At 42.1% G+C, this 13965-nt stretch overlaps 1 protein-coding gene across 3 annotated transcripts in view; it reads left to right on the top strand.

The window, feature by feature from the left end:
• Positions 1–1608: 1608 nt before the first annotated feature.
• Positions 1609–13965, top strand: part of SLC25A26 (solute carrier family 25 member 26) — an 80882-nt gene continuing 68525 nt past the window's right edge. The window contains exons 1-3 of one of the 3 annotated variants that reach the window (XM_064723860.1): positions 1609–1794; positions 5167–5323; positions 6667–6776. In XM_064723860.1, the coding sequence (XP_064579930.1) occupies positions 1762–1794; positions 5167–5323; positions 6667–6776 (300 nt within the window). In that variant the 5' untranslated portion in view covers positions 1609–1761. Of the gene's footprint in view, positions 1795–5166; positions 5324–5849; positions 5946–6666; positions 6777–13965 lie in introns of those variants that run through there. The other 2 variants (XM_064723861.1, XM_064723863.1) reach the window with 2 other exon arrangements.

Here is a 13965-nt window from a genome sequence, read left to right as displayed (position 1 = left end):
AGATAGATATAATTCAGATGCTCAGAAATGAACAGCAGCTTTCTAGACAACTGCTCTCAAAGAGCTTCACCCATGGGTGTCATAGGAGGACACACCTAAAAACCTGACCTTTCCTAGTGAAACAGCTGATCCACTTCTCTGCATGGGAATTCATGGAATCCTGGATGCTGAGAATTTTAAACTTTCTGTGCTGAAAGGCACAGACCCACAAGACAGCACTGCATTTGGTCTGAGGAAGTGAAGAAGGCCTCCAAAATTGATTGATAGTGCTGGGATTATGAGTGTGTAGTTGGTTGGAAGTGTGTAATATCACAGGGTTAGAGTTTGGGATTTTAGAATATAGAAATAACTGTGAAGCAAGATGGAGATTTTAGGGTGGAGGCAGGTTGTTCTTATTTACTTCTTCCTTCTTCTTCATGGGTTTGGGTGGCATTTTGTAATTGGGCAGAAAACTCCCCATTGCAGCTCTTTGGGATCAGTTATTGAGTTACAAAGGAAAATAATCTGGTTGTAATTTCTTAATTGGATAGTTTAGTCTTAAAAGGCCTTGTAACAAGAGGTACATTTTGTGCCTTGCTAATGAAAAGCTGCCAAACTCATGGTTGTGAGACTGTTTTACTGATAAGAAATAATAAACATTTGAGTCCAAACATTAAATACTGTCTCAAGTGCCTTCAATGCAGATCCAGAGAAACCCATAGGAATAAACACCTCGTTTATATTCTGTGAGAGTAATTGCTTGTTATCCCTGTATATTCTTTTTCTTGTAGCAAGTTTTTCCTTAATATTACAAATGTCTTGGAAGCACATGCAATTAATTACAGTCCTTTTCACAGAGTTCTCTGCAGGACCTGAACTAATTTGGATCACTACAAAACACAGAACCCACAAGCAAAAAGCACGAGGCAGGTAGGATTCAGGGAAAGCCTAAAAATCAGTCAAAAGTTTTAATATAATCTTTAAACAAAATCTTGGTTACCTAAAGCAGAGAGGTGCAAATCACCTCTGTGCTACAGACCCTGCTGCCGATTTTAGCAGCTCTCTAAACTCAGAAACACTTTAATTTCTGAAGGAAACACTGTTTATTTCACACTGAGTGCAAGGTGGCAGTTCCCAGAAATCGAGCACCCCAAGGGATAAAATGTTACATCTATTATATGATAAAATTTACACGAACCCGCCTATCTCATACATATTGTCCCGCTGTCTAATGCATATTGATTTGGGTAATATGACCTTAGGCGACGCTGGAAACACAAAGTTTTATTGCAGACGTTTTCTGACCCAGTTATGTTCACAAAAGGGCAGAAAATTCATCCTGGAGACAGAAAACTCAGCTTGAAGACATCAACACCAACTGAGGAAAAAGTCAATTTCAGAATTTCAGGACTCTTTTCCTTCAGGATTTAATTTTTTTTCCAGGGCACATGGGTAAGCTGTTTGCTTTCAAAACAGATCCCATGCACCTCCGGCGCACGCACCAGCACCTCAGGGGCTCCAGGGAGAGCCGAAAGCGGCTGTGCCGGTATCGCACAGCAAACCGCCGCTAAGCAACGACTAATCAACTAATTAATTAACACTCGGCGCTAATTGCCGGGAGCTGCCCTCCCCCCGCATGCGCCCGGTTCTGCGCAGGCGCAGAGAGAGTCGCGCCCACGTGACCGCGGGCCGGGGCACCAATATGGCTGCGCCCATGTGTGCGCACGGGGCAGGCCCGGAGCGCCGGGACGGGTCCCGCTGATCCCGGCCCGGCAGCCCTGCATGGAGCCGCGGGAGTCCTGGGCGGCCTTGGCGGTGAGTGAGCGGGCCCGAAATAGGCTGTTGTACCCGGTGTGCAAGAGCTCGGTCCGCAAACAGAGTAGGGGTATTTTTAGGGAATATAAATTATGTGTATGTATTATATGTGTATATATGGATATATATTTTTATACATAATATACACACATGTTTTTAAATAATATATATATGTACATATGTATTCCCATATATGTAATATGTATACATATATTTTAAATATATAATAAATATATATAAAAATATATGTATGTGTACATATATATATTTGCATATATATCGTATATATATATATGTGTGTTTGTGTGTATATGTATTCTTTGTGCAGAAAGGGTCTCTGCCTGGCAAATACATAAAAATGTATATTGCCACCACCAAAACTTTTCAGTATTTCTGTTCATTAATGAATAAAAGCATTAATGTTCATTGGCTACAATTTTCACAGGTTCTCTTATTAATCAGTATTGTATCTTGTGTTGGTTAATGAGTCTCTGGCTTGCCATGGTAATTAAGCCACAAGTTCAGTCTTTCTCTGCCTTTGGGTCAGTGGGTTTCCTGTGATGTGCCCCTGCTGGAATTCCCTTTTATCCAATGGGAGCTGATTCTGCTCAGTTGAGGAGCTGTCTTTATTAATTTCTTCCTTTTCTTTGGGGTTCTGCCTGATGTCCTTGTGGCCCATAAATTCTGCATCCTTTGACTCTGCCATCAGTGGTACATCCTTCTGCCCAGCATTTGTTAACCTCCCTCTAGGTCTGACATTATTGAAACATTCAGCCCTGAAATTAGCAATTCTACTGACAACTATTTTGGCTTTCTAACACAGGACATCACACAGAGCCTGTTGGTTATTCTGTTTGAACAGTTAACTCCTTTGTTGTTGATCAGGCTGGAAAGTTACAAGGCCCTAACATCAAGGAACATCCTTACTTAGGAAAAATGTTGCATATTCCACGTTTTGCAGATGTCCTGCCTGAGCGTTGCCAAGGTGCTGAGCTGAGGGATGGCCACAGTTTGTGGCTTCAGCAGCACTCCAGAGCCACAGGGAGTCCCTGTGGACTCTGTGAAGCATTGCCCTCCCTAAAAGCTGCTTTTCCATGTGTGGGCTCAGCAAGGGTTGAAGCCCAGTCACCACAGCTCCATTGAAAACACCCAGTGGGTTCTGTGTGGAAAATCAGGGATGTGGTGCCTTGGGGAAAGCTGCAGCAGAGGAGAGCTCAGCTGCCTGCCCCAAATGCTCTGAGGCAGATGCATGTGAGCAGTGAGGTGGTGCCTCCATGAGCTGGAATTAGGTCCTGGTTTTGCTTGATTGTGGTGGAGTTTATGGAGTCATTTCATCTCCTGAGTTGGAAGGGACCCACAAGGATCATCCATCCCAGCTCCTGGAAAAAAAAAAAAACAAACCACAAACCGTCCTGTGCCCAGGAGCATTGTCCAAACCCTCCTGGAGCTCTGGCAGCCTCAGGGCTGTGCCCATTCCCTGGAGAGCCTGGCCAGTGCCAGCACCCTCTGGGTGAACCTTTCCCTGATCCCAAACCCCTCTGGCACAGCTCCAGCTGCTCCCTGGGTCCTGTCCCTGATCAAGAGCGGAGCTTGGAGCTTTCCCTCCACTTCCCTTGGGAGGAGGCTGCAGAGCCCAGTGAGCTCTGATCCTGCTCCAGCTCCTGGTGAAGGTTCTTTTGCTAACCCTGCTGCTGCCGACAGATGGGGGAGGAGATGTGCTCCAGGTGCCTGATGAACCAAAAGCCATTTATTTCTCTTTTCTGCAGTTATTGCAAGCACACAGCTATTGTCACCCCCTGGCAGGTGCTCTGTCAGCTACCTCATGAATTTAAATGACATTTAAGATACAGAACTTTGAGAACTTAAAGAAGCAATTAGTAACTTTTGATTCATGTTTTAACAGATGGCCAGATTAAGTCTGATTAAATCTGATCAATGCTATTTTGAGCAGATAAGGATTTTGATGAAAAAGAGTGAAGAAGAATCAATGCATTCAAAATAGCCAACTAGATTAAAAGAGTAATTAACTTATTGATTAAACCTTTAGTGCTAGATAGTGAACACCTCTCTGAATCCTCTGTTACCCTGAAAAAAAATTATTGGAGTAACACACGTGTGATTTGTTTTCAGAGTTAAAAATCTCTGCAGCTGTTTTTTGGGATCTATATGAGGTAGCCTTCAAACTGTGTTTTCTGAATAGCACTGCAGCTAAATAATGTCTCATAATGGACTGATGTTAACTCTTGATGGTGGTTTATTTTGAATCAGTTTTTCTGTTTATTTCAGCCTTTTCCTCACATTTTTGTGAAATAATTATTTTCTATAATCAGCCATGTCACGGGGTAATTAAAAAACCCAAAATCCCACTCATCTAGGAACACAAGTGATGGGAATAGATTGAGCCCTAGTTGAATCAATATTTTAGGCTTTTGTTTCATGAATTCTTTGGGTAAAACTCTTCCCCTTTATGACTTTGAAAACTCCTTTTATTTAATGTGGTTTCCAGTACCTTGAGGGAGTCAACAAGAAAGCTGGAGAGAGCTCGAGGTGACAGGACAGGGGGGATGTCTTCAAACTGACAGAGGGTAGGTTTAGATTAGATTTTAGAGAAAAAATATTGACTCTGAGGGTGGTGAGGCCCTGGCACAGGGTGCCCAGAGAAGCTGTGGCTGCCCCTGGATCCCTGGAAGTGTCCAAGGCCAGGTTGGATAGGGCTTGGGACAACCTGGGATAGTGGAAGGTGTCCCTGCCCATGGCAGGGGGCTGGAATTAGATCTTTAAGGTCCCTTGCAATCTAAACCTTTCAATGATTTGGCCATTTTTTCTTTCTATAGGCTTTTATCAAAAAAGAAATTGAAAAAGAAGGCTTACTTTAGGCTTTGTTCAACAAGGCAGCGAGAGAATGTGAACACTTTAAATGAAAACATTTGCTGGAAAAATGTGAATGTGCTTTCTAGACATGCCTAAGTGGAGGAGCAGAATTGCTTCAGTCTTTCCCTGATTTTATCACTCAAATGCTGTAGAGTTTGGTCATTCTGTGCTGTCTCTTCAAAAGTGACATCCACTGTCTGGCTTTTCTGCGGATAGGGAAGTGTTATGTTGCTTTGCTTGCACTATTCAAAACATTGAGATAGTTTTAAAAATACCTTTAAAAGGGTTTAAAAGTTGTAACATCTGTTACTTTCTTTTGTTGAACCCTCCTTGTTACAGCTGTGGAAGCTGTTGAGTTGTGTGTAAGACTATCAGCTTATAAACTGACCTCAGGAAGGATACAGTCAGCAGTGCTTTGGGTTACACATGCCTCAGTTACCCACATAAGAACCACTTATGTGAGAATATTAATGCACTTTTCTCCATGGTTTTGTCTTGTAGGCTGGTGGAGTTGCTGGTGTGTGTGTTGACTTGATCCTTTTTCCCCTGGATACTGTAAAAACAAGACTTCAGAGTCCTCAAGGATTTAGGAAAGCTGGTGGCTTTCGTGGCATCTATGCTGGTGTTCCTTCCACTGCAATAGGATCCTTTCCAAATGGTAAATTCTCTTTGGATTGTGCTTTGTCTTCTTTAAGTAGTAATTTGTGTCACATAGGACATTCATGTCTGTGGCTTCCTCTCCTGTGGGTGTCTTTGAAGAGCAGTTTCTAGAATTCCAGCACTGGGCAAACTTGAGCAAGACTGGAGTGAAGGCTGCTGCAGGTTTGCAACCCTGATTCCTTGGAAGCATTTCTGGATATAAGCCTGTCCTTACTTACAGGAGCACACTAAAGCATTTCTGGGTTGTGAGGGGAGCTTGAGTCTTGCTTGTCCTGGACATTTTTGTCATGACCCACTCTCTTTCTTGGCACTGGAAATGAATTTCAAAGTGCCTGAGCACTGCAGGTGTTTGAGTTAATTGCCCTGGGGATGGTCTGCCCGTCTCCCCAAAACAGCAACACTTACATTGTAAAGACATCAGGGAGACTTTTGAATCTAAGGTTTTACAAAAGTAGATACTTTTAGTCCCTGCAGAGAAAAAGCATCTGAAATTCCTCATGCCTTTGTCCATTTTGTCTTTGTAGGGAGGGATGAAAAAACAGCAATCTGTGCTGTAAATGTTAGGAGAACTTTGCTGACAAATCCACTGACACCTTCAGATGTTTGATGTCCTTCATAAGGTGATATAAAAAAATTCAGTTCTTTATCTTGGCTGCTCTGTTATCTCCTTTTGAGGTGATAAGCATCTTTTGATTAGTAGAAGGCAATTCACATGGCCCTTCTCTACAATTAAAATCTGTTCCCCCTCAAGACATGTCATTTTTTTCAGTATTTACATCTCCAAAATCTGCACTGTAGTTTTATCTTTGCAACGTATGACTGAGAACTGAAATTATCTTTAGGAAAAGGAATAACCCTTAAGGTGTAAGTGCCTTTGTAGTTGACTGTTGCAGTGAATAAACAGCTCAAGTTGCTGTGCTCAGTTTAGTTTTGTGCATTTCTTGTTCATTGCACAGAACTTTTACAAATCCTTCAGAAGCTTGGAAAAAATTTTATGGAGCTAAATTCAAAATATTTAACTGACAATAGCTAGGAAGAAGTTATTAATAAACTGCTACTGAAACAGTTTTGTTCATTGCAGGATAACAGAATTGTATCAATTTATGTTTTTGGGGGTTGTTTTTCTTTTTAGTAGTCAACTGATTTGTTTGTTCTTCCCTTCCCCCCTCAAAAAAAGACCATTCATTCAATTCAACCAAGACATGATCCCTCTATTATCTATGGATATGGAAGATACCAGTTTTTCAAAATGAGCTGTTTTGGTGTATAAATACCCTGGTTTTAACTGCAGCCCTGTGATGGAGGAGCAGTGCAATGACTGCATGTATTCTTGAATTTCAGCTGCTGCTTTTTTTATCACCTACGAGAATGTGAAATCCCTGCTGCCCCATGGATCTTCATCTTACTTGTCACCTGCAACACACATGGTGGCTGCCTCCCTTGGGGAAGTGGTAAGAAGGAAATTCATCTGTTGGGTGTCCTGGGGAGGGGAGGAAACCATTCAGTTATGGGAACTCAGGTTTGGTGTCATACCTTGTGACAGTTCTCTCAGCAGCCTGGTTTCTCACTGTTGGCACAGTGTCTGGGGGAGGGTGTTGAGCTCTGAACACCCCAGGCTGCTCCTGCCAGCCTTGGCCACCTCTGCTCTCCTGGTTTTGGCACAGTGTGTCCTGATAAAATGGGGAGCTGGTGGTCTCTGCAGGTTTGAGGTAAGGAAATGGGCTGTGTGGAGACAAACAGGCTTCTCTGGCTCTTTTGAATCTCAAACTTAGCTGATGCCGTGGTGCAGAAGAATCTGTTGTGTCTGTGGTTCCACACTATTTTATTTACTGCTTTTATTAACTGATTTTTTCTTTTCTTTCCCATGGGGGCTTAACTTAGGTGTATGTGGTTACCAGCAGTGTGGAAATGCCATTTATTTCAGCTGAACACCAGGTGCCTCACTACTACAGCAGCACAGCCTGGCTATTTCCATGGGAAGCAGCTCAGCTCTCCCTGCTCTCTGTGGGATCAGCTTTGACACCCAAATAATTTTTATTCTTCTGTGGAAATGTTACTGATTAGATTGAATGAGATTTAGCCAGGAAACTTAATTTAACATACCAAGGACATGAAGATAGAGGAGTGCAGCACCTATAACCTCTCTGGTAGGGGCAGATAGAAGGTGATAGAGGTAGGGCTGGCTGGGATTTGTTTGTGTTGCTGCCTCAGGTGGATTCTTTCTGAGCTTGGTTAGAGCCTGTGCTGTCACGTTGTAACTCTTAACTTAAGGCAATGCACAGAACTTACTTCCATGAAGATTCTCTAAAGGCTGTTAGAAATCAGCAGGAGGTGTTTTGAGCTTCTCAAGTGTTATTAGACAATCAAGCAAAATGCCAATGGGGCCAGCACTTTGCAGTAAAATCCACCAGAAGAAAAAGTCTCTTCTTTGTGGAATAGGTCATTCATGGTACACTCCCTGTGCTTGTGAGGATCCTGTGAGAAAATCACAACCCAGTAATGGAATCAGCAGTAGCCAAAGCCCAGTTGGGTACAGATGACTCCTTCCAACAGAGCCTGTTGCCATTTGTTCCCTGTGCCTGTCTGTGACCTTTACAGCTCAGGCACTTGCTGGTTTTGTGTTGGGGCTGGCAGAGATGGTGCAGCTCAGGTGAACGAGCTGCTCAGGGCTGTCCCACGTGCTTGGCTCTGACTACTCTATGTACCATTATACAGAAATGTGTAATGGTAGCCACTGAAATGGCAGAGTGGCTTTATCATGTGGGAACTACAATGTTTAACAGCCATTTCCCACCTAATTTTCCTGGTTTTGATAGCTTTTCTTCTCTTGGAGTGATGGGTGTGAGGAGAGGACTAAGCTCTAAAATAACTGAGACAGACAGATAGATACTTAGAGATTTGCTACAACAAGTCAGTAATAAAATAGCACACAGCAAGACCTTCTCATGTATGTTTTCTGTAAAATCTTAGTTGAGCAATAGAAATATATAAACTAGTCCAAATTGCATCAGGGTGAAAGTTATGATTGCAGTTTTATTGATTAGTCATTAAGTTTCAATCAGGCATAACCACTGGGACTATTATTTTGTCAGTAGTTTTTTTGATAATATGTACTTTTCTTCCATTTTATACTTCATGATTTAAATTGCTTTTCAGTGTGAAGCATTAAGCCAAAGGCCGTCATGTTAGGATTCTCAAGGCATGTCTTTGCATTTCCACACTGATTTTTTACAAAACAGGGAAATTAGAATTTAGAGCAAGAAAGTGTTGATGGATTTCTAGGTTTGCTGTTCCTTCACTGAGTATAAATGAGTCAGATTCCTTCTTGTGCGCCAATAAAATGTGAGTATGCGCAGATCATAAATGTGTGTTTGTGCTGACTAATCTGCGTTTTGAATGTAACCTGTTAAAAATAACAGAATAGGTAAAGAGGAAGAGATACAAAGGTTGCTTCAAGATATGATAAAATATATTTGAGAAATCAGTCAAATGGGAACTTAGAGTTTTTGTAACAGCCACTTTCCTGTATTTTTTACAGGCTGTGGAAATTTACAGCAGAAACAGTCCCCTGGAACTGGTTTGGTCCATTTTTCCAGTTCCAGGCTGGGAGAGACAAAGCCAAGCAATAAAAAGGCAGGGGTTGTAGCAATTTTTTTTTTCTTTTAGGCAGGAGGAATATAGAAAGCTAATCTCATCTCCCAGAGTGAGATAAAGAAAAGTACATACAAAATCTCACCATGTTAAGCATAATTATTTTTTCCTACAGCTGAATCTCACTGTATAGGGACTCTGAATATCCCATAATATATTAAAAACTGCTTACAAAGGTACATCCAAAACTCTAGAGGGCAGATACATGGTGTATCATCTCATCAAGGAAGGAGAAGGTTGAAGGATACATGAGTTGGCAATGTGGGAAAAGCCCTTATTATACCACTTGTGTAACTGAAATCTGGAGATAGAAACCACACTGACTGCATCCAGGAATTTGGAATTTTTCATCTTGACTCTGCTTTGCCCTGTGTGTTTAGTCTGCCTGTATCTTTACAGTGAGCTGCCAAATGTGCTTGGAAAACGTGATATCATAGGGAGTGGAAAGGAAAACCAGATGTTCTGAAATGTTACTTTTAATATTCTAAGGTGGTATAAGTAACTCTGAGAAGGAGCAGCATTTTTAAGTTCCTAGTCTCCATTTTCACTAGTAACCAGGTGTGTCTTGCAGGCCCAGAGTTAACTGTACAGACTTTTTAATGTCAGTTTAATAGAGTGTGTGTATTAATTATAAGAAATTTTGCTGAAGAGAATTCCCCCTCTGAACCTCTCCCACCAAGCTCCTGCAAATGTGGTTTTATGGGACAAGTTTAAGATTGTCCCTGTTTGACCAATGAGGTTTTGCTCAGGAATGTCAAACTGGCTGGATTCAGCACAGATAATTTGAATTCAGCACAGATAATTTTACATCTCTTTTCCATGGAGGTGAGAATAAAGTTGTTTGGCTCACATTCCAGAGAAGGGAGCTGACAACAGCCCTTTCCCATTTAATATTTAGATATTGTTATGGTTACAATATGAGCTTTGCAAGATATTAGTAAAACTTTTGGGTTGTTGCCTGTAAATTGTGGGTTCACTCTTATCTTTCTGACCTTTTGTTCTGGATTGGCTATTTTTGATAGCATTGTCTTTCTTTTTTTTTCCTACTTTGCAAGACAGCAAACCACCCTGGCTTTGAGAGGGGAAGTGAGGGGGAGCACTGAGGACCAGCATGGGAGGGAGATGTCCTGATCTTTTGGCAGCTGGTGGCAATGGCCCTGCTCTGGATCTTCACCAGCTGAGGCCATGGAGCTGCTTTTGTCCTTTCTAGAGTACACTAGGATTAAAAGTCTGGAGATTTGAAAAGCTCTGAAGTTTGTCACTTCAGTGAGGAGAGGGGATCATGTGACTCCACAGGGCAAAGTGAGGACAGGGATTTCAAGGTGAAATTCCAAGCTCACTTGGAATTCCAGTGTGTTACCACTTGAGGTACTTCTGTGATAAGAGCAAAGTGTGTGGTTCATCTGTGATTAGCATCTGACCCCTCATATTAATAACTTTGGAATTTTTTTATCTGCTGTTGGGATGTATCAAATAGGAAAACTTCATAATTCAGGAGTTATCTTTCTGGGGAATTCATTTACCCTTCTCTTCTAGTATGAACTTGTTTCTTAGAAGAAGCAAGCTCAAATGCAAGCAAGTTTACAGATTTACAAATCATGATTCTGTAGAATGACATTTTAAGTGTGCTTTTAATTCAAATAAAAGAGCCAAGTGTATGTTTTACTTTATTTTATGCTTGTGGGGTTTTATTTCTGCATAAAAAGAGGCATTTTAGACATGATGGACAACACTGTTGCCTATCTCTGTCCATGAATCAGCCACTTCATCCTTCTGCCCTGGCAGCATTGTTTGAAACAGTTAACCAGTTTCAGTTTAAGGGAAGAGTGGGAATCTCCAAAAGGCTGTTGGTGTGGATTCCAGGAGAGTAACTGGCTAGGTCAGAGAAGAAAGTTGTTATTAATGCCTGTTCTGAGGAGAAGGCAGAAGCATGAGTCAGACAAATCCACGGAGTAATGGCATGAAAATCTCCAGCAGGATAATTGGCCAGGGCTTCACAGCATGGTAAGCTCTGGAAGATCAGCTTGCAGGAGCCCAATCTAACAGAGACAAGACAGCCACTCACATCAGACATGAAGTTAAGATTTTAGGTATTTCAAACTCTAAAACTTGCAGTGTTGGAGGATGTGACTTTTCAGTTCAACAGGAAAGTGGGACACTCTAGGAAGAGCTGATTTTAGTTCAGCAAAGAAGAGATAAAGTGTGTGTAGACTTTGGGCTAATGGCTTTGAATATTTTTGCTATCCCTTTTCTAAAAGCTGAACTAATAAAGGGACAAAATTGTTCTGCATTTTGTGCTTTGTATCCTATCTCCTCTCAAGCAGTGTGGCATGTGCTGGCAGGTCACAGTATTCATGAGTAGTGTGCAAATGACAGCAGTCAAAATGTGATGGGACCTTTCCCACAATACTGAAACTTTTTTTTCTATTTTCATTGACCAGTGCCTGTGATTTTAGCTGTGACTGTGCCTTTTGTGCTGTGCTGCAAATCTGGCTGCCCACAGGCGCTGAGAAAGGGAACACTCCAACCCTGGCAAGATGAGCAGTGCAGCAACGTAGGTGGCCTTCTGAATTAATTGTGGTGGGGTTTGAAATATTCATACATGAATCTTTGTGAGGTCAGGTCTGCAATGCAGATGCTGTAGGATTTTTGCCAAATCCTTATGCAGAAGCAGTGGTTAGGAGATGGTTGGGAAGGTGAGACTGCTGCCTTTGAGAGGTAGTGGAGGAAGAGCAGAGGATGGATGGAAACTCGGAGCAGCAGTTGGGAATTGGTTGTAAATAAAGATGAATGGGGGCATGAATCCACAAATTCTGCCAGCAAATTCATCATGCAATTAGAGGCTGAAACAGCAAATTAACAACTGTCAAATACCCAGCCAGCCACCCACACTGATCTTCTCTTGTGTACACCATGCTAACTGCACATAGTGCATCCTCTTCATCAGCTGCTCTCCCCACACTGCTTTGTGTAACCTGCTTGGTTCAGGGCTTAGAGAACATGCTGCTCTGCAGTACAGCTTGATGGTTTCATGTCTTTTGATCACAGGACTGATAATCAGTTGATTTAGAAGTATTTGTAGCTCAGAGTGTCTTCAGAGGAAAGCAAATTTGGATTAAAAACTTATAAGTGTAAAGTATTTCCTGATGGATTTCCTGACTTACTGTACCAGTCAGCTTTGGAAATGTTTGAGGCACTTTGGAATAAACTTACCTTAACCAATGTTCTATACAGAGTTTGTCAGGAATAACTCTGAATAGCTCCATATGTGGACAAGCCCATAATTCTTTAAGTGAAAGGGCTGAAGGAAAGAGTAAGGTATCAATTAAAGGAAAAATACTTAATAAAATAGAATGTAGTTGAAATTTCCATATACTGGGCCAATGTAACCCCAAGAGAGTGAGCAAATTGCAAAATCCTAGTCTTCTTTCAACAGGAGACTTAATGTGTTTTCAGAAAATCCTGCCTGTGTTCTCTTGCCTGGAATCTCATTACTGTCTGTCCTCCTGTAACTCAGCCTGACCCCACTTGGCTGCTTGGACACAGTTTTATGCTGGATGGGATGCACCACACCATTTCTGCTGAAAGAATGGTTTGGCTGCTGGATTTAATGAGTTTCTTAAGCCTTTTAAAATAAATTTAACAGACTTTCATGGTGAAAGTGTTGCTGGAATAGATTGGATCATGCAGATGGTTCTGTACATTGACTTAAGGGTCTATTTTTCTTAGGTTTTAAGGATTCCTGTCTTTAAATGTGGTAGTAATTTATGACTCCAGCATCCACCAGGTTAAGGAAGATTTTTTTTCGAGTTATTCAGCTGCCTGATTTTGCTGCTGGAGTTTAAACCAACTGCTTGTGATTGTACTGAGGAACTTCAGAATCTCTGGGACACAGTTTGTGCTGGAGAACAAGAGGTGTGTAACATCAGGCTACTTTTGGTAAACTTTAGGTCTAGGTTTAAAAAGAAAGCAAAACTCTACATTGCTTAAATGTTAAAAGACCAACTGATTTATGCAAAGCACAGAAACTTTAAAAACATCTGCAGTGAAAAGTACTTTTGCAAAGCAGTTTTTAGTGTCAGCCTTGTCAGCTTCACAGACTTTCCCTGTTCTCTGCCTGTCAGCTGATGTAACTGGAGTAAGAGTTTCTCCTTGCTGTGAACAGAGCTTGGCACAAATTCCCACTGCTGGAGGACAGAAGTTTTCTGAGGTGTGTCTGACGTGGCTAAAGGGAAGGTAGACAGGGAACCCACAGCAGGAATTGCTGGGAATGGATGTGGGCAATTGAAGAGCCATGTGTGGGGAAGGAAATCTGAGAGGGGCAGGAGCCCAGCAGCCCTGAGAGGGCTCCTGAAATGATGGATGATCCCAGCTGGGGGTTTCAGGCAGCTGAGGTGAAAAGGCTCAGCCAGGATGGCCATTGTGGAGGAACAAATGTGAGGTGCTGCAGATGATGCTCTGAAGGAGGAAGGAGGCAGCTCTGGGAAGGAACAAAACAGAGCTGTCATAGAGTTGAAAATGACAGGATGAAATAAATGTGCAAAACAGCTCTGCAGATTCCAGGTAAAGTCATCTAAGGTGGGAAGGTGGAGGAAGTTGAAAGTGTGTGTGCAGAAACTCCAGTTTTCCAAATGCTTGTGACATTTGGTCCCTGTGAATGGTCTCATCTCTGAAATAATATGTTGTTAAGCTCTGGGAGGTGCTGAGATCTGAGGGATCTTGCTGGGTGAGATTGTTCTTTGAAGAAATATTTCCTGCCAGCATCCAGGGGAACTGCAGTTAAATTAATGAAGACCTTGTTGTGTCAGTCAGAGGAAAAGATTGGACAAAGAGCTTGGCATTGTCTAAACTTTCCCATCCAGAGCCCATTAGTCAAAACTTGTTCTCTCCATGGGGTTTAAATTAGGAGTGGAGTCACCTGTTGATGACCCCAGCAGCTTTACACAGGGCTGAATTTCACTGTGCAGGAAGGGCACTCTGTGCTGTGTG

Source organism: Zonotrichia leucophrys, chromosome 12, assembly GCF_028769735.1.
Source record: "Zonotrichia leucophrys gambelii isolate GWCS_2022_RI chromosome 12, RI_Zleu_2.0, whole genome shotgun sequence".
NCBI lineage: Eukaryota > Metazoa > Chordata > Aves > Passeriformes > Passerellidae > Zonotrichia > Zonotrichia leucophrys.
The sequence above is the reverse complement of the archived record's forward strand: the minus strand, read 5'-3'. Positions and strand labels throughout refer to the sequence as shown.